At 42.5% G+C, this 20,232-nt stretch overlaps 1 protein-coding gene across 2 annotated transcripts; it reads left to right on the top strand.

The window, feature by feature from the left end:
- Positions 1–13,785: 13,785 nt before the first annotated feature.
- Positions 13,786–19,683, top strand: irx2a (iroquois homeobox 2a). 2 transcript variants are annotated; one of them, XM_066683878.1, is made up of 5 exons: positions 13,786–14,177; positions 16,831–17,251; positions 17,860–18,591; positions 19,065–19,134; positions 19,580–19,683. In XM_066683878.1, the coding sequence occupies exons 1-4, from the start codon at positions 13,902–13,904 to the stop codon at positions 19,112–19,114; spliced, it is 1,479 nt and encodes a 492-aa protein (XP_066539975.1). In that variant the 5' UTR covers positions 13,786–13,901; the 3' UTR covers positions 19,115–19,134; positions 19,580–19,683. The 2 variants fall into 2 exon arrangements, with proteins under 2 accessions (XP_066539975.1, XP_066539973.1); XM_066683876.1 differs by having other exon boundaries at positions 19,062–19,134.
- The last annotated feature ends 549 nt before the right edge of the window (positions 19,684–20,232 follow it).

Here is a 20,232-nt window from a genome sequence, read left to right as displayed (position 1 = left end):
ATTCTATGTTTTATTTGGACGCTTTGACAGCTTGTAAGACGTATGAGAGTTCCCCACTGACTAACCAGGTAAATCTCTCATATTGTGAATGTAAACACAGATCAGTAATGTTTCTCATTGTAGATTGAGTGTAATTTTTTGGGTTAAATTGGGATAAATGTGATATTCAGTAAAGGCTGCCTAACCTTGCAACAGCTGCTGTGAAAGAACTCTGTGGTTGAAACTGTGAAGCTTTGACAGAGGAGTTAAAATCAGAAAATAAAAATGTGTTTTATTTAATTCTGAAGGAAGAAAGAGAGAGAGAGAGAGAGAGAGAGAGAGAGAGAGAGAGAGAGAGAGAGAGAGAGAGAGAGAGTAGATCATAACCCACTGTCATCACCTGAACATATCTTCCCAGAGGTTAAAAACGTGCTGCTATGGCAACAGACAGGGTCAGCTGATGAGATGATCAGGCTCTGCCGGTCCTAGCTGTCCTCCGTCTGGGCTCTCGTAGCACTTATCAAGGCCACTCCATCAAACATTACACAGATAACAGAGCTGAAAACTCAATCAACCTTCAGGGCGATGCAGACTGGCACACTGTGATGGAGGCTCTCTCTCTCTCTCTCTCTCTCTCTCTCTCTCTCTCTCTCTCTCTCTCTCTCTCTCTCTCTCTTTCACACACACACACAAGCAAACAAACACATAGTCTGGCCAGTAACATGATAAGATTAAATCTTTTATGATAACTTCAATAGCAATTTCCAGGAGGTGTATTCTATTTCATATAAAAAAGTGCCAGACTGGTATCAAGGTATAAAAGTACATATTTTACTAAAAGAGATCTCCCAGGATTTGCAAATAGTTTATGCATGAGACCCGAATATCTGGCAACCCTGGGTAAAAAGCAGCCTTAAAATGATCATAAACTTAACCTCAACCTAACCCTAAACCTTAATGAAACCTTCTTAGTACCTGCTCACTCGTGGCTCCAAGAGAGCTGAGTAGGGACTAAACCGGATGTGTAGACAGAGAGACTTGGTCAGGATGTTTCCAAATAGAGATGGTGTTTTGTGACATCACCGGCTATGTTTCAGGGGCCAGTAGTTGTAGTAGAAAACCAACCAGGCACCAGGCACTAAAAAGTGAGCAGAACCGAGTAGACTCAAGTACAGTTGAGCAGAGTAGGTACCATGCATTGGAAAAACAAATATGAAACAATGAGAAAGTGCCTTCAGTGTTTCTTTCCCGCTCCAGTATTATTCAGTACATCTATCTTGTGCAACAAATCCTGCATCTAGTAAAGTGTACTAATACAAACAACATTCATTCATTCGTTATCTGTAAGCGCTTATCCAGTTCAGGAGGGTCCAGAGCCTACCCGGAATCATTGGGCACAAGGCTGGAATACACCCTGGAGGGAGCGCCAGTCCTTCACAGGGCAACACAGACACACACACACACATTCACTCACACACTCACACCTATGGACACTTTTGAGTCAACAATCCACCTACCAACGTGTGTTTTTGGACTGTGGGAGGAAACCGGAGCACCCGGAGGAAACCCACACAGACACAGGGAGAACACATCAACTCCTCACAGACAGTCACCCGGAGCGGGAATCGAACCCACAACCTCCAGGCCCCTGGAGCTCTTTGACACTACCTGCAACACTACCTGCTGCACCACCGTGCTGCCCAATACAAACAACATGATCCAAAAATTAATCACGGCTAAGGATAAATTAAATCACATTTTAAAGAGGCACCAGTAGATCGCAATGACTGCATTTGTAGATTTTTAATTGTTAAATCAATTATTTCAGTCTCTGATTATTCTGGGCCTATCTTTAAGAAAGAAAGGCAAATTGTAAGACCATCTCCACTGCAGAATCCAGATCCTGTCCATGTTTTCACTCTGTTCCTATACCAATGCTCTCCATTCAGGTGAGGTAATGCTGGAAAAGTGTATCTTCAGGTGTGAGAGCAGAATCTGGAAGAGAGCAACAGCCTTTAAGGACCTTGCTGACTTCAACAGCTGCTTGTTCAAGCTTACTCAGGGTTCCTTCTGAAGTAAGTCCACTTCTGCTCACACATACCCACGCAAACACACATTATTCCAGAGTGAGAAGTGGCCTTTATCAAGATGACACCAACACTGAAACCGCACTATTAAAACAGTACGAATCCCATGCCAAGATAAACCAACTTAGAATGTGTCCACGTCCATTCGCACCATGTCCTGGCCGCTTTGCTCATTGATATACATTAGACGTAGACCCCCTTCATGAATCGCCCACCTACGGATTTTATTGTTTCCCATGTGTGAAGGAGACGGCCATGTGCTGCTGTCACTGCTTGTGGACTGCAGCCAAAAGCCCCATCACAAGCCTTCACCCCAACTCACAATAATGATCCCTCCCCCCATCCTCCCCAGTCGAAACTGCTGACCATTAAATTATTCATGCCCACGTTATGAATAAATAAACCGACAGCCTCTCCTCGCAACAAATCTGGGAAATATTTACTCACTTAATCATAGAATTCGAACAGAAGCTGCAACACATTGCATAAGCACTTCCCTCCCTTTGGGCCAGTCCAACTTGACCACTGGCCAATACCCAGGCCCAGCGCTTTTCCATGGTTATTTGTATTTCTTTTTTTTTCTTTCAATCTAATTCCTCAAGGATCTTGAAGTGGAAGGTTGTTGTATTAAACCTTTGCTTGTCCCTTGAAAGTTTGACTGCTTTAATTGCTAGCACACACACACACAGAGGAGCCCATTTGTAATTAGCCTGGATCTCCTCGGCTGCTCTGGATGGTGCGTTTCCTCCGGCGACACTAGCTTTCCAAGGCAGTCGATACCTCAGTGAACCACCACTAAATGGAATTTATCACTTCTCCTGCCTTACAGCACGACCTGTAAATGCCTCGGAACGTGCAAATGGCCTCTATCCAAACTTTGATCGTGGATCAATGAGTGTTTGCTCCTGACATTTAGCACCGGCGAGTCCTGCCGCTACCCGGACAAACGCCGAACACAAAATTAACAGCGCAATATTGAACACTTTGAACCATCCAGCTCATTGTGCAGCAGGCTAACCAAAGCAGATAAGGTGCTGCACAAATTAATGGAATAGACGCAGTATAATTACTGTTTACACGGCCCGAATGTTGTCGCTTACAGCTATGGCAAATTAAGTGCGCATAGTAAAATGCTTCAGTCCTAAAGAGTGAGCCGTAAGCTTCTGTAGCACATCACAAGCTGAGTCTAAAGGTGAGTGACAGCTAAAGGTGGCGCAGACAGATGGTGGCAGAGATTATAATTTCAATCATGATCTGTCTCTGTCTTTTGAAGTTTCCTAGTGTTTTTAAGGGTTCCTCAAAAGTCCCTTTAAAAGCATCCGTAGCAGTATTATCATAATTGGGAGCTGTCTTTTTTGGAATGCCTAACAACACTTTTGAAATCCACAATTCAGGAATAGTATCATTTAAAGTCCAAATAGAGGTGGAATTGCACGTTTTCCAAGATTGTGCAGAAATCTACCCGGCATTTCACCTCCAGAAGCCACGCTTTCAGCTGAGGGTGAGCTGATATGGCTGGATTTCAGTGCTGTCGTGGCACATATCAACAACAAGCATCCTGCAGGAGGCCTCGCGCTTCCTGCCAATTTGTGCCCAAGAGCAAGAAATGAAATGCCTATATTGTCCTGCCAGCTTGTCGGATTGTAGAAAAATCCACCCTCAATTTCGAAGAGAGCTGGAGCAGTTTTGTGATGGCTAAGGGTTGGACTGTCACCTGACATCTCCAGTAATCATTCAGTTGGCCTTGGCTGGATTTCAGCACTAAGGGGATGGGAATCCCATTCTTTCTGCAGTTTGCCTTGGCTGTGGCCTCTTCCCAAGATCCTCCAGGTGGAGGCGAATACGGAACATGCAGCAATATGCTCTCGCTCACTCACTCTGTCTCATCACTCTCCTGTTTTCAGGACTGTGATGTTCCTAAGCCGTTCTTGCTGATGGCTATCTCTCCTTTACGATCTTTTGTTGAGAACTGCTTCTCACCTTAAGCGAATCGTGGCCAGTCCATGAGTGCGCGAACCAAAACGCAGACGTCTTGTGAGGTTTATGAAGGTAATGCCAATGCCGAAGTGAGTCAGCGTAACTACAGTATGTCTTCGTCTCCTTTTAAGAATGCAATGTATTTCTTTGGCACTTTGTTGTCGGGGGAAACTAGGCCCTAGGAACCGAGGCTGAAATTGCACTCTTGATTCTGCAAAACATGAGTCTTTGAGTCTTTGTTACCTGTCGTTGGTTCTGTCTCATGCTCTGTATCTTTGTGGATAGACCTCTGTTTACACAGCTTTCTCAGCTTCAAAGTTCAGGTTTTTTTCCCCCCCAATGCGACAAAACCTGTGCCAACACTCTTCTTTCTGTCATGGCATTTTCGTGCTGCGTTCGCGTCTGCCGCCCTAACATTTCATCGCGATAGGGTTTTCTTTTAAGTCATCGAAACACTCCCCACTCCCTGGCTGACCTTTTGAACCTAGCGCTGCAAACACACCCTTTCCCGAGCCACTTTAAATGTCACCTTGCCTGCGCTCAAACGTTGTTTATTTCCAGTCCCAGACATGCAACCCGATAACTCCACAAAAGAGTTGGTGCAAGACCCCGCGCCGATAGTTATATGTCAGTATCATCATACCTTTTCAGTGGTCCGGACTGTACAAAAGCATCCTCGTTCCAAAAAAAAAGAAAGAGAAAACGGAAAAGAAAAAGCAAGTGAGGTCAACATGGATTAGCCGCTGGTAACCCTATCAGGTCCTGCACAATGCCTACAAAGTCTACTGACGCTAGCTGTCAACAGCCTCTTTCTGGGGAACTCTATCTGCCCTGACCCCTTGGTTCTCGGACCGGCTGAAAGGAGGGGTAGCGATTTCAAATTGGGCCTCATTGTGTCTCCTTTTATTACTCTTTGATTTCAGGTGATTCATTTGGCTCATCACTCAGGCTGTCTGGAAGGCTGCGCCACGGAGATCCGTCCAGTGCATAATTTCTATAATTTGTGGTTCCTCTGTCCTCTCGTACCGCCCTTTGTACTTGCACTTCCGAGAGACAGATGAATGGGAAAAGTGGCTTAATGCTACATGACATGGATTAGGCGTGTTCCCATAGGATCCAATGCTAAAACAAACAGAGGCTTGGAGAGAGAGAGAGAGAGAGAGAGAGAGAGAGAGAGAGAGAGAGAGAGAGAGAGAGAGAGAGAGAGAGAGAGAGAGATTCAGATGTTCTTGTGAAGACTGAAGATGCGGCTGTACATTCATCCTGAGCAGTGGTAAACTACAACTATTAGAGTTTGATGTCAGAACTGTCAAAATTCATAACAACACCTCTGTAAAGCTATTAATTTCTGTTAGCACCACTACATGACTCTTATAGTACGTCAGCAATAAGCTAACAACTATAAACCTAGACTAACTATATATCTGTTTCAGGAATTCTCCGTTTTAATCTCCTGACTGAGGCACCTTAGTTAAGCTACTTGATCACAATGTGTACAACACCTAGTCTAACTTCTAAAAGCTTGTTCTAGGCATTAAAAATCAAAACGTGTTTTGTTTTTGACTTGCACGTGCACAAACAACTCATTAGGCCTTCTGTTTAGGTCCTGAAGCCCTTATAAACAAGAAAGCTTTGTAACATCCGGTGGCACAGCAGGTAGGGTCACAGTCCCACAGCTCCCACCCCAGGTGACTGTCTGTGAGGAGTTTGATGTGTCCTCCCTGTGTCCGCGTGGGTTTCCTCCGGGTTCTCCTGTTTCCTCCCACGGCCCAAAATCACACGTTTTGATGTTGATGTAGATGGATCGGCAACTCAAAAAGTGTCCGTCGGTGTGAGTGTGTGAGTGACCAATCCACCTACCAATGTGGGTTGCCCTGCGAAGGACTGGCGCCCCCTCCAGGGTGTTTTCCTAACTTGCACCCAGTGATTCCAGGTAGGCTGAACAGGATGAATGATTACAGATAATGAATGAATGTTCTCAAATGAAAATAACAACAGAATAATAACAAAATAAGTACACGTCTAATTTCCGTTATTTTATTACAATTATTATAGAAAATACAATTCATATTTAAGGACTGACACCCCCTCCAGTGTGTGTCCTTTCCTTGGGGCCAAAGATTACCCAGAGTCACAGGAAGCAAGGGGGGACCACACAGCAACACTAGAAACTCAAACCCACAAATGTTTTTTTAAAAAACTTGAAAACTTAGACCCAAGTGAAAAATCACAGAAAAAGCTTTTAAACACCCCCTTGTTTACTTTTGGCAAAAGGCCTTAAATAAGAAACTAAACAGTATTAGTAATTTGAAACAGGTGAAAAGGTCAGTGGACAAGTAACGTGGCATTACAGTTGATACTGTAACATCACAGATGTTTTACTAAGCCATTTGCTGCATTTTAAGTGAAACATCGCATTGTTTTCTACAGAATTACCTTAACTTTTTTAATGAAGGCATTAAAAACTTGTATTTGTCAATTAAACTTAAAATTATTAACACATTTAAATGTGTAATCAACTGAGTACATTTTACTTACATTTTCTACTATTACAGCAATAAAATGTAAAGAATTGACGTACACTGTGATTAAACAGTTTAATTACGTATAAAATCCAGGCTTGTGTCTGAGGCTGTTTCCTCTGTACAGTGAAATCTCAAGGTGTGTGATAACCATGGCACTGAATCAAAGAGCCCAAGAGCCTGGCTTCAGCATGGCAGCGCTTATAGTAAGACCTAGTGCGCACTCTGCTTGCGGGCTTTGTTTACCTCATCCTAAGACTGGATTGCTCAGAGTAAGCAACTGCGGCTCAGGAACACCTGGTTTGGTCCATCAAGGCCTAAGTGGGGAGTTTAATGAACGGGCTCAGGTGTGTCTGACCAAAACACAGCTGTTTGGATTAGTGGGGTTTAGCCTGAGCCGAGGGGTTGAGAAGCGCTGATCTTGTTACTGATCATTAATAGCTGATAGTTATTTCAGCATCTGGGGCCATGGTAATAAACCTCTAATGCCGGTTAAGTTGGATTCACTATCCCAGTGACACGTGTTCAAATCCACAGCGGTAGATCCACCACCCCCCTCCCCCCCAGCTCCTCCCCACCCCTGGCTAAGTGTGCTGAGAACGCCGGTCTACCTTGTTTGAACTGCAGTCCTTAACACGTAGGTCATGTGGTTTCGGGCTGCCGCGTGCTTTGTTGTGGAGACCTTGGTTTTACCTCTGTGACAAATAGCTCTCATGTCCTTAATTGATTAACCGCAGCAGAGCCAACGAAAGCGGATAATTTAAATCATTAAAACACAGTATATCAGCAGCCCGCCGAGCGCTCCAGCCCTGAATCCTGGCCCCGGCAAATATTTGAAAATAATTATTCTCCGTCATGATTCTCTTTTTAATCCCCCTTCGGACAGTTGTGGATAAGCCGTCCAATCAAAACATTTTAATGTCGCCTAAGGTAAAGCGCAGGTGAGCGTGATTAACACTGGCAGCTTGGCCAAATATCACACCTTATCACAAAATATAAGAGAAATGTTTAGACTTTATCAGAATATACAGAACAAACAAATGTCAGAATCAAAGACTGAGCCGGTTGTGTTCTTTTACGCCTATAGGCTGCCACCTACACTGTTTAACTGATGTGTTTGATGAGCAACACTTCAGACTGAAGGCACATTGTCATGGAAAAAATGGCTATTTAATGATAATGTATATAATTTTCATGTGAATGTCAGCTCTGTACACTTACCTCTACCCCTCAGATCTCAGGCTTAATGTGTAGTCTTTACTATTATCTTAGAGCTTATTGTTCTGTAAGTACTATGTATTACTCATTCGTTTCTATGGGTCTGTTGATACGTATACGTTGTGTACTGGAGTAGCACAGTAGTGATGCAGGTAGTGGCACTTCCATGCAGCTCCAGGGTCTCGGGGTCCTGGGTTCTCTCTCTGTCCACAGGTGTGAGTGAGTGACTGAATGGGTGAGTATGTGACATTTATTTAATGTGTATTTAATTATGTAACTATGTAATTATGTAACTATGTAATTACGCATTAATAACACATGTAACAACTGTGTAACTACTGTTGATATATCCACTCTTACCATAGTACAAGTCCTCCTCATCCTCATCTGAACCAACTTCAAATTTTGCATTGTTATTACAAATGTTATTACATGTATATTGAATGTTTAATTACACAGTTATTAAAGACACTTAATAACTAGAGATACAGTCCCCTAGTCTTTGTGGAGTTTCATGCTCCATTTTTGAATTTTCTAAACATTCAAATGAAAGCTTTACAGAAAATGTACTTTGAAGCCTGAAGGAAAACAAGTTTCTGCTTTTGCTCATAGTGTAAATGCATTGTTGAATCGCACTTCTCTGATCTGTTTTTTTTTTCTTTCTTTCTTTCTCGTAGTATGTGAGGGTCTTCCAAAGAATCTCTGGCCCAGGGCTCTGCCCAGAGGAGATCCATCCCTTCACCAACCTCAAGCCTGCAGATGCTGCTTATTGCTACACATTATGCTGCTAGTTTTGCCCAAACATCTTGCATATAGAACACACAGCCTATGAACCCAAGGGCTGACAAGATGTTGCCATCTTCGCAACAATTCCAAGCACTGAGACCCCAAAGAATGTGGGAAAGCAAACCTTTTCCTAAACATTTGCTCAATGCTTCTTGTTTCTTTTGCCTGGAGTCTGTTTGTAGAAACAAGCATGGCTGTCTGCAGCGTGTTAAACAAATCAGAGGAGCGTGTGTCTGTGCTTCGTGACTCCACTCAAGCAGCAATCACAACTAGCAAGTCCAGGGACATCACACTACACACTACATACACTACAGCCCCAGCCCTCAGATCGCCCCCAGGGACCTCCGTGGGGCTCTGGGAGTCCGATTCAAAGTCCCCCCCACCCTGCCAAGCACATGCAGAGCTGCTGATTAGAACGACTGGCAGGAGAGCGGCCTCTACATGGATACTGACGCCATCTTGTGCCCCCCCGCCCCCCAGGGCCTATTGCTGAACACTGAACACATACACACGTTTGTTTATGTGCATTGTGGGGACATTCCATTTCCTTACATTCATACTTACCCTAACTTTAACTGTAACAGCTGGACCCAGAACATCCACAAATACATTTAGTGCACAGTTTATGAGACCAGCCTGCTGTAGGGGCCAGCTTGTGGTCACCAAGGGAATTTATTTATTTATTTATTTATTTATTTATTTATTTATTTATTTATGTTATGGTCAAAGCAACTACACATCTGTGCTATACACACTTACATGTATTATACATACATAACTATATAATTACATAGTAATACTGTGGAAATACTGCCTCCGATTATTTTCTTAAAAGTAACATGAATTCTAACGTGTGCAATGACTTTTCCTCAGGACACATTAAATATTCATGTTTCTGTCAGTGACTGAACCGTGATTCAGTGCATTAAAGTTTTGTTTATTCATTTAACTGGGGATGCCCACACTTTTGCATGTAGGGCTGTGTATGAAGGGCTGGCTTTCCTCCTCTCCTCTTTTGCTAGGTGTGTTGTAGGAACATGATGAAATGAGAGTAAAAGAAAGCGCTGAGGTGCCTACAGACACACAGCCGTAGTCTCTGCGGTGTCTCGCGCTACATTTTGGGGATTCGCAGGCATTCAAAGAAAAGTTCAAAGCAAATTTTTGCCGTGTTCAAAGAAAATGTAAGTTAATACAGGGGCATTTCTCTGCTACCTCTTATTCTCCCCCCATGGACCTCCTCTCCACAGAGAGAGAGAGCGAGAGAGAGAGAGAGAAAGAGAGAGAGAGAGAGAGAGAGACAGAGTAGCAACAGACAGTTGAGGGAGAAACACATGAGAAAAAGAGAGACACACACAGAGAGAGAGAGAGAGAGAGAGAGAGAGAGAGAGAGCTAGAGATAGAGAGATATAGATAGATAGAGAGAGAGAGAGAGAGAGAGAGAGAGAGAGAGAGAGAGGCAGAAAGAGATAGATAGAGAGAGAGAGAGAGAGAAAGACATGAGAAAAAGAGAGTCACACAGAGGGAGAGAGAGCGAAAGAGAGAGAGAGAGAGAAAGAGAGAGAGTAGCAACAGAGAGATGAGAGAGAAAGACAGGAGAAAAAGAGAAACACACAGAGGGAGAGAGAGAGAAAGACAGAGAGAGAGTAGGTTCTTGCTGAGCTTTCTTTAATGTGTGTGCTCCAAAATAGAGGCGTGTGGGACACCATCGCTGATATCACTATTTCACCTGGATAAACATCCAGAGAGAGAGAGAGAGAGAGAGAGAAAGACTCTGAGCTAATCCTGGACAGAAAGCTGTGTCTGGACCATTTCTGACTCTATTGATTTCTGCTCTCTATGACTATATAAACCAATCCTGTTCTCCTCCTTTTTTTTTTTTTTTTTTTTGCAGTCGTGGCGCTACCAGTAGCGGTCATGACCCCCACACACCTGAATTACACACTCACACACTCTAGTGTGTATTCCTATCACTGTGAGGGTTTAAGGATGTGTTAATGTGTGTGAACACCGCTGTTCTTCACCAAACCCAAATCTAACATTAACCTCAACAGCCACAACATCAGCTTTACCCTCTCTTCCTCTTTCTAGTAAACCACTGCTGCACTTTCCAAAAGAGCTTATTCCATACCAGGTCCCCACAATGTTACAATGTCAAAATGAGCATGTTTCTATCCACCTTGTCCCCACAGGGAGCTGAACACACACACACACACACACACTCACACTCACAAACACATATCATGCAGTAGGTCAAACAGAATTATGCCTGCAAGGAATAAGTTAATAAAACAATCCCCTGCAGCCCCCAGATCCCCACATCTCAAAAGCTTCAAAATATCAAAATCAATAATCATTTAGTCATAAGGGTAAATGAAGCAACATAACATCCGCACCTAGCCTTTGGCCACTGAAATCACAGCAAGCAATTTGTCTCATCAAAACTGAGTGGTAATAATCCCTTTCCCCTCCACACACACACACACACACACACACACACACACACAAACAGAGCAGTTACACAGTTACACTGCTACTGGACTTTTCCAGAGTAAACAAGTTTGAGGAAAAATATGAAAAATCAATAGTTGTTTCCTTCTATCAGACTCAGTGGCGTGCGTCATAAATCTGACTCTGTAAGGAGCGCGCGTGTGTGTGTGTGTGTGTGTGTGTGTGTGTGTGTGTGTGTGTGTGTGTGTGTGTGTGTGTCTGTGTGTTTGCCCCAGTTTAATCAGCTTTATTGAGCATAAGGACTCATATAATTACAGAATTTGTCAGTAAACCTTGATCAATGGCCTAAAAGGCTAATGAGTGAATATACTATTGGGAAATCCAGCTGATTGTATTGCTTTTTTATGATTGGAAACTGCACCTCCAGCATTTTGCACTCTGTCATATTTGTTTACCGCACTGATATGTAAATGTGTTTATAGAATCAAAGAGAACTTTTTACTTAACTTTACACACGAGAAATTACACACTAAATAACGTCAAACACGTCAATGCTAAAGACTGCAGCACTTCTGTGTGGAACCAGAATTAAACAACAACAACAATAATAATAATAGGAGCTCTATTAATTGTAATAATATATCTATATATTAGTAATTACATGTTAACTACAGTGTTGTTAATGTTAGTGATGATGAGACCACAACTATAGATCTGTTTTCATGACCATTTATACAGTATTATTAGAATAATTATTATTATGCAAATATATTAAATATGATATTACTGACAATTTTAATATTGACTTTAATAATATAACTGTCATCACTGACATCTATTATACAGTAATATATCATTTATACATGTGTATTACTTTTACATTTTTACATTTATGAATGTGAACATTAATAATAATAATAATAATAATAATAATAATAATAATATAGCAATATTATGATATTAGTAGTGTTTTGTGTGGAAAAAATTCACAAGGAAAAATATCTAAATATTCTTTATAACTGTGTTTTTTAAATATTATTTTTAAAGTATAGTTTATAAAAATATTAAGAACAGACCTGTTCTGTGTGAGTATTATTGTTTTATTGTTTAAAATATTCACAACTGCTTTTCATAATTTCTCTTTGTTGCTACTTTATTAAATCTACCTTCTGATTGTGTTTAGAACTATAACGAACTCCTTCATTCTCCCGCAGTGGACAGCGGACATTAACCCAATGTTCTGCTGAGTGTCTCGGGGGTTACGCTCTACACTGTGACGCTGGGTGTCAGCGCGCTGCTGAAGTCGTGCTGCGTTGTGACGCGCTGTTGATTTTTCTATTTCCAGCCTCTTACTTAATGCTATAATTTTAATGTTTGAGGGGCGCGAGGGTGGGCGGGGGGTGCTTCGGAGCTACTTTAATTGTAACTGATGTTGATGCTCGTGCGGTTCCATCCTGTTTTTCTGGGACTAAAATATCACTGATTTGGGGGTTGAGGTTGAAGGGGGGCTTTTTTTTCCTCTAAACTTTAACCCAGACTCTCGGCTCTGTCTCCCTCGCGCGTGCCAGAGGCCCCTACTGCCCCCTGCCGTGCAGCACGAGCAACTTCCTAATCCTCTATTTGTGCTCAACACAATCATCTGACGAGTCAATCCAGCCTCTTCAAGTTTAGCACGCTTCCCTTCCGCTGCGGATCAGGTCGCGCGCCTAAGTTTCAACTCGTAGTTAGATTTATTTATTTACTGTTACTTTTTCACGCGCGGCTGCACTGTGCGTTGCTTAAAAGTTTTTGCGTCGCGTCCATCACATGGCGTTTTGCGTTACAGACTTTAACTTGTCTCCCCTCACACTGCGCTCAGTCTCAACGCACGGTCTGCACAGTCTCGCGCTCTTCGGGCTCTGTCCGTCACGTTTGCGCCTTGGTTTTCTTTGCCTCCTGCTGCGCTGAACTCATTGAGGGAATCATTTAGCGCCATGTCTTTCCTGAGAAAAATACGTGGGAGGTAACAGAGTGTGAAAGCGCGCGCATAATGTCCCTAAAGAGTGCTTTAAAGGGACAATAGTGCACTCAATAAAGTCCTGAAATCATAAGCGAAACAAGGGGCGCGTGAAGGAGAAACTGTCATTTTTATAATTACAGCTCCCAATAAATACAAATGTTTAATAGATACAGTCATAAAGTAGTAATAGACATAGAATTATACCGTTAAATATCAATGTAATAAATATGTAGTTATATATATATATATCCGTGTGTGTGTGTGTGTGTGTAAGAGAGAGAGAGAAAGACAGATGCAGACAGATGCATCAATAGATAAATATGCAAATCGTACGAGCCTCTGTTTTGTTCGTGGTGTTTTCCTTTTTTTAGAGAGAGAGAGAGAGAGAGAGAGAGAGAGAGAGAGACAGAATCAACCGGAGGAGGAGGATCTCCGCCGCCCCCTCTTCCCCTCTCTCTCTCTCTCTCTCTCTCTCTCTCTCCTCCGCTGCTCTGTTTGTGTGTTTTTTCCCACACTGCTCTCTCTCGCTCTCTCTCTCTCTCTCTCCCTCTCTCTCTCTCTCTCTCTCTCTCTCTCTCTCCCTCTCTCTCTCCCTCTCTCTGGTGGTGTCTCACTCATGCTCTCGCCGCCGCGGCCCCGCTCCACTCCTCCTCCTTCCATTCCTCTCCATTTTCCTCCTTACTTTCTCGCGCTCCTCCACTCTCTTTCCATGCGTTAGCGCGCACTCCTCCTTCCTTCCCTTCCTTTCCTCCTCCTCCTCCTCCTCCTCTTTCCTTCTTTTTTTTCTTTTGGGGATTTGATTTTTTTTAATTATTATTGTTATTTCAGTTTTTTTGTGCTTAGTGTTTCTGGAGTGAAGGGGTTTGTGCGCGTGCTTGCCCCAGGATGTCTTACCCTCAGGGGTACCTGTACCAGTCCCCTGCCTCCCTCGCGCTCTACTCTTGCCCCGCGTATGGAGCTCAGGCTCTGGCAAGGAGCGACGAGCTGCTGCGCTCTTCATCCTCCTCGTCCTCCTCCTCTTCCTCCTCGTCTTCGTGCTCCTCTTCCTCCTCGTCGTGTTCGTCTACGGGCTCTGCTTTCAGCCCTTATGCCGGATCCGCTGCCTTCTCGAGCCCGCTGCACTACTCCACTGACCCCGCCGGCGCCTTCCCGCACTACATGGTAAATATCCCGCACGCGGATACATGGCGTTTACCTTCTGGCTGAGTGCTCTTTTGTTGTTGTTGTTGTTGTTGTTATTGTTGTTGTTGTAGCCCGTATTCGAACAGTAGAAATGAACACCAGCGCGTGTTTTGTTTTCTTTGATGTGAATATTGTGTTGTTTGTAAGCTGTAGATTAATTACTAGTAGAAACTAGGCACAGTTCACACTGACGCATTTACATTTACGTTGTAAATAATAAACATCCAACACGAACAACAATTCCGAATCTGGGTCTCGCAGTGGGTCGCGTGTGTTGTTTATGATGTGTACTTGTCAACAATTGTAGTTGTGGTTCGCGGCATGTCAAGTGCACGCGCTTCATACACATCACGAGCGCTAGCGCGTTCGCCGCGTTCAGTTCAGCCGTTAAAACCGCCGTTTGAACATGACGCTAAAATGATCGTGGTACCGTTTCGTTTTTGTGTTTTTACGAGATACGTGTTATTTTTAATGGTTGTGGAAGTTTATAATTTGTTTGATTTGGTAAATGCCCGTTTCCGACCGAGCTCTAGTGCAATTACATTTCATATAAATGTTTACAAAATTACAACAGACATTAATCTTAAAAATGACGAGACGCTGCCCGTATTAATATTTATATTGTGTAGGATTTTACACGTGTCGGCGAGTTTGTTGGATTGTGTTTCTGTGCTGATTCAAATTATATACAACTCACTGTAGTTTTCAGATATATATTTTCAGCCGAATGATGACTGTGTGAAATAAATGAAGTACAATGCTGTTTTGATCACGTTGTCGCCGCGCGTTGATTGGAGCTGCATTGTAAAATATACAACAGTCGGTGATTAATTTATATTTAAAAATAAACAAATTATTCTATAATATGTTTTGATTGATAGCTCTTGAGACTCGCTGGGATGGGTCCGTGTGTGTGTGTGTGTGTTATTTCAGTGTTATTGCGCAGATATGTAAAATCTAGTGCCTTTATTCATGACGAATTTATTTATTCATAATTAATGACTGAATTTAATCCAAACTGCTGTTCGTAATGAACGATTGAAATGTGCACAGGAGAAATAAGACAGAGGGGGGAAGAGAGAGAGAGGCTTAGGTCTGAAAGATGCTCGTGAACTTAGAGGTGAAGTGAGGCACGAGGCGAGCTTTGAATGTAGTAAAGTTCTGTAGAGTGTTAGCGTATAATTCATGAATTATTATAATCAGTAAAGAGTTCGAAATCGAAAGTGTGTGTGTGCTGTTTATCAGCGGTGCGGGTTTGGGGTTAGAGCAGGAGGAGCGCGCGCGCACACACACACACACACACACACAGAGAGAGAGAGAGAGAGAGAGAGAGAGAGCGGATGAATGGTAAAGATACCGGCGCACTTTAACACGCAGCCCATGCGCTAATGGGATTTACAGTATACACACACTCGCACACACACACACACACACACACACACACACACACACAAAGAGAGAAAAGACAGAAAAGGAAAGGAAAAGAGGAAAAGAGGCAGCGAGGCAGTGATTACGGAAGCGGCTGCAGTTCTCTATTATCTCTCATTTCACCCAGTGTAATCATTACTGAGGGATTAATCAGTAATTGGCCCCATTATTAGTATTATTAGTATTGCTTTCAACGGGGCGTGAATAATTAAGCTTATTAGGGACCTACGTCAACAAAAAATAATAATACTTAAAAAATAAAAATATTGTCAAAACAATCAACAGAATTCACTAGAGTTTTTTTTTCCTGTCGTTAGCGGGAAAGTGTTGAATATAAATGTCGTTCATTTCACAAAACCACGTGTCTCACTTTAATACAGTTTCATTCATATTTTAATAAAGTTCCATTCCGTCCCGTCGTTTTGAATTTAGTCACTGATTATCACCTTCACCCCCGGCTTTTCTAAAAAAAAACATATGACAAACGACAATTATTTATTTACAACAATAAACCTCTGTGTAAATAAATAAAGACATGAATAAATTAATACGAATAAATATCAGCTTTACAATCATCGTAACTGTCGCTTATAAATGTGTAATTAATGTGTAATAAATGTCTCGTTTTATTTGCTCATATATACAATACAATAATAAATAACATTTATACGGAGTGTATTACTGTTATCGTTAATGCTGTTATTAATAATGTTATTATCACAGGGGCTCTAGTAAAATTCCCAAATCATGAATAAACACGTCTTTCATAAGGTTCTCCTCACGATGTCAGAATTTTGTATTGAAATAATAAAAAACAATTCTAATGTGGTATAATATTATTTATCATCAACAGCAACAACAAAAACCACAAACACAATAATAATAATAATTCGTATTTAATTATTATACTGTTGTTATGCATTGCTTATATGCACGTGCATGCGTGCGCGTGCCTGCTTTTCCAGATTTGTGTCTACATAATAATAATAATAATAAGAAGAAGAAGAAGAAGAATACTATACTATAAGAATATTATTATTATTATTATTATTATTATTATTATTATTATTATTATAACGGTCATTTCTATGCAGATATGAAAGCATTAGTTACGCCAGATAATCTGTTAGTAATTTGGCCATCTGTAGATTTTTATATGGGCGCTGTTCAAATAAAAGTGTGTGTGTGTGTGTTTGTTTGTCAGGGTTCCCCGTACGACCCGCACCCCGGTGGTCTCGCGGCGGCGGCGGCAGCGGCAGGTGCGGTTGGTTTTGCCCCGTATCCCGGGGCAGCGTACCCCTACCAGCTGAACGACCCCACGTACCGCAAGAACGCCACACGCGACGCCACGGCCACGTTAAAGGCCTGGCTTCAGGAGCACCGGAAAAACCCGTATCCCACCAAGGGCGAGAAGATCATGCTGGCCATCATCACCAAGATGACCCTCACCCAGGTCTCCACGTGGTTCGCCAACGCCCGCAGGAGACTCAAGAAGGAGAACAAGGTGACGTGGGCACCCAGGAGCAAGAGCGACGACGAGGAGGAGGAAGATGGAGATGGGGAGAGGAAAGATGAGAGAGCAGAGAAGAGACTGGAGAACGAGGAGGCGTCTGCTGAGGACGAGGGTAAAAAGAGTTGTATATTTATTTTTCTCTTGTATTTTATTTAAATGCAAACACTATCATTAATTAATTAAATAGCTGTAGTTCTGTAATGTCGAACTAGTGGCATGTATTTCACAGCATATCCTCCTTTAATTTGCCCCCAGCGCAAACTTTTTTAAAAATAATTGTATTTATTAATTTATTTTAAAAATATAAACATAATTAACATAATTATACGAAGGCTGCTACATATTAAAGTACACAACACTCTACTGTACGCTTTGAAAATTTAAACAAACGCCAGTTAATATTCTGATCATTTTATGTCATTTTGAAGCAATAAAAAAATTAGTGATAATTAAAATGTATTAATAATTTATTCGTACGGTGCTCAGATTAATGAATGTTATCCGATGGATATCAGCAAAACAATGTTTACAAGGTCTCTTAAGTACAACTGAATGTAAAAGTGCAGACACATGGTAAACACCACGCTTTTTTGATCAAAATAAATCCATATCCTCTACATTTATACTTCAGTGTAAATAAACATCGAATGCTATGTGTGAGCTACGCGGACTACCACAGCCGAACTTTATTCTTATGCACTGTCCCTCTCCCTCGTACAGGCATCAGTCTGCAGGTGGACAGTCTGACCGATCACTCGGCAGAGTCTGACGGTGAGAAGGTCACCTGCAGGATCGGAGATCTGGTCTGCAGTTCTGGATCCGATGCCAAGGCCAAATGTGAGGAGAGTGATGTGGACGTTGGTCATGGAGAGCAAACGCAGGGCCTATCGCCCAAGCCTGTGACCTCTTCACCCCTCACTGGCCTGGAGGCTCCACTGCTGGGCCATCTCCACCATCACCACCACCAACACCAGCATCAGCACCAGCAGGACTCCAGGAACAAAAGCAAGGCGTGTCTGGACAGTCGGACGCCCGCAGACAGCCAGAACCAGACGGTCAAACCCAAGCTCTGGTCCCTGGCTGAGATCGCCACCTCGGACCCCAAACAGCCCCTTGGGCAGAGCTGCCCCGTGGCAGTGGGCCTCTTGGCATCCACGGCCTCTGGCACCTCCTCTGGTGCGCCGGTATACTCCGCTTCGTCCATCCTGGGACGGCCGCTCTATTACACCTCGCCCTTTTACAGCAACTACACAAACTATGGCAGTTTCAGCCCATTGCAGGGCCAAGGGATTCTGCGCTATGGCTCGACTGGAGTGACCGCTAGTGAGGGCCTTCCTCAGACTGTCCTTAGCACCAGTGCTCTCCACAAACACCCATCAGAACACCTGCTGAAGTCCAGCCACAATCAGACCGAACAACATTTCAGGGCCTTGAATGTAGAGTCCAAGAAAGGTAGGAAAAACAAGTCAGGCGTTCACACAATCATAATTAGTTTCACTGGTTATAAATCAGCATGCAATCCCAATATTTACCATTTATTAATTACTGCTGTTTGCTGTTTCCCTGATAAAGTTCTCCCATTGTCTAAACAGTAGGTTAATACAGCACTTCCATATTAGATGTTGCCCCTGTAGTGGACACTATTTTTCTCGTATAAAATAAACATCTGTCTTCACTTTAGAGAAAGAGGAACACACTTTTTTTAATCGTTGTCAACTCAGTAATACTTTACTGACTGCTGCTGTAGTCATTCTCCCCACGCAGAGGTCAAACAGAGGCCTTTGAGGCTCATTGACTAGTTATTAACTATTTATTATGCATTTATTAATCATTCCAGTCCAGATTGATGCATATCTGACTCTGAACGATTATAAATACTTCACAGTGAGCTTCTCGGGTCTGATCTGGGTTTGTGTTCTCAGCAGACTCCCCGGAGGTGTGCACAGTAGGACCTCAGCCTTATCTGTCCAGCTAAGGACGAGGAAGACCACTCCAGTAAGTGCCTATAGAAATACCAGACCTGGAAATAACTTAAAGATGGGTCACACGCAATTGCTGTAAATTTAGCTTTATGTATTTTGTGTGATGTTTATTTTTCCACATGATTTTAACACATCAGCTTCTTTGAACTGGAAAAAATCAATTCACATAGTTTTACGTGAGAACAGTGAAGGGCTTTGCCTCCTCCTGTAAAATGATGACATTCTGAGGATCCGTATTGTCTCTGTTTATTAAGTAACAATCATTAATTCATTGTTTTATTAATTTCCTTCTGCTTACTGGGTCTTCCATGGCCTTGAAGCCTAATAAGTTATAGCCTCATACTCTAAGGGCTCAAGGGTCTTTAAGAGGTGGATTCCGTGATGCTGTAAATAGATGTAATAGTTGTTTTGTTCTGTGATTGTTGGACTGATGTGGTTCTTTTGTGTGTGTTCTGCAGGTAGGTGTCACAGTTGCTTTGAGCAAAGCAAACAAAGCCATCACCTCTACCCCCCCCACCCCCCACTCCCAAAAAATCCCCCTCAAACCCACAGTCCCTCACCCCCCCCCCCAACTCCCAAAAGCCGGACTGTGTTGAGGAGCAGAGCAGAGCACTTGACTAGATTTGAAACCATAGCGCGAGGACTGAGAACATGGAGGTGCATTATAATAATAACTATTATTACGATTATATTATCATTATGATTATGATTTTTTCGTTTGTTTTGTTTTGCTCCTGATGACATTATGTGCATTATATGGATAAAGTAGTTATCTCCATCTACCACAAGGCAACTCTCTCAGGACCCCTCTCTGTGTAGTTTTGTTTGGTTGCCATCCACTCGAGCGGGACACGGTCAGAGCTTCTCTACTTCATCTGTACTATAGGAGGCGCGAGGACGAGGCGCGAGGAAGAGCGGACTACATTTGATATTTATTTTTGTATGATGACGGCAGTCGCCTGTTAATTTATGCAAGTTGTATTGCAACGGGAAAAGCAGAAACCTTGTTTTGTAAATAAATTAGAATTGGTTTTTATTTAAAACAAACAAAAAGCCAGAAGATAGGAGATGTTGTTAAGGAGAATACTTTTACTAATTTATATCTTCCATT

This window comes from Hoplias malabaricus, chromosome 10 (assembly GCF_029633855.1).
Source record: "Hoplias malabaricus isolate fHopMal1 chromosome 10, fHopMal1.hap1, whole genome shotgun sequence".
NCBI lineage: Eukaryota > Metazoa > Chordata > Actinopteri > Characiformes > Erythrinidae > Hoplias > Hoplias malabaricus.
This window is presented reverse-complemented; position numbering and strand designations above follow the sequence as displayed.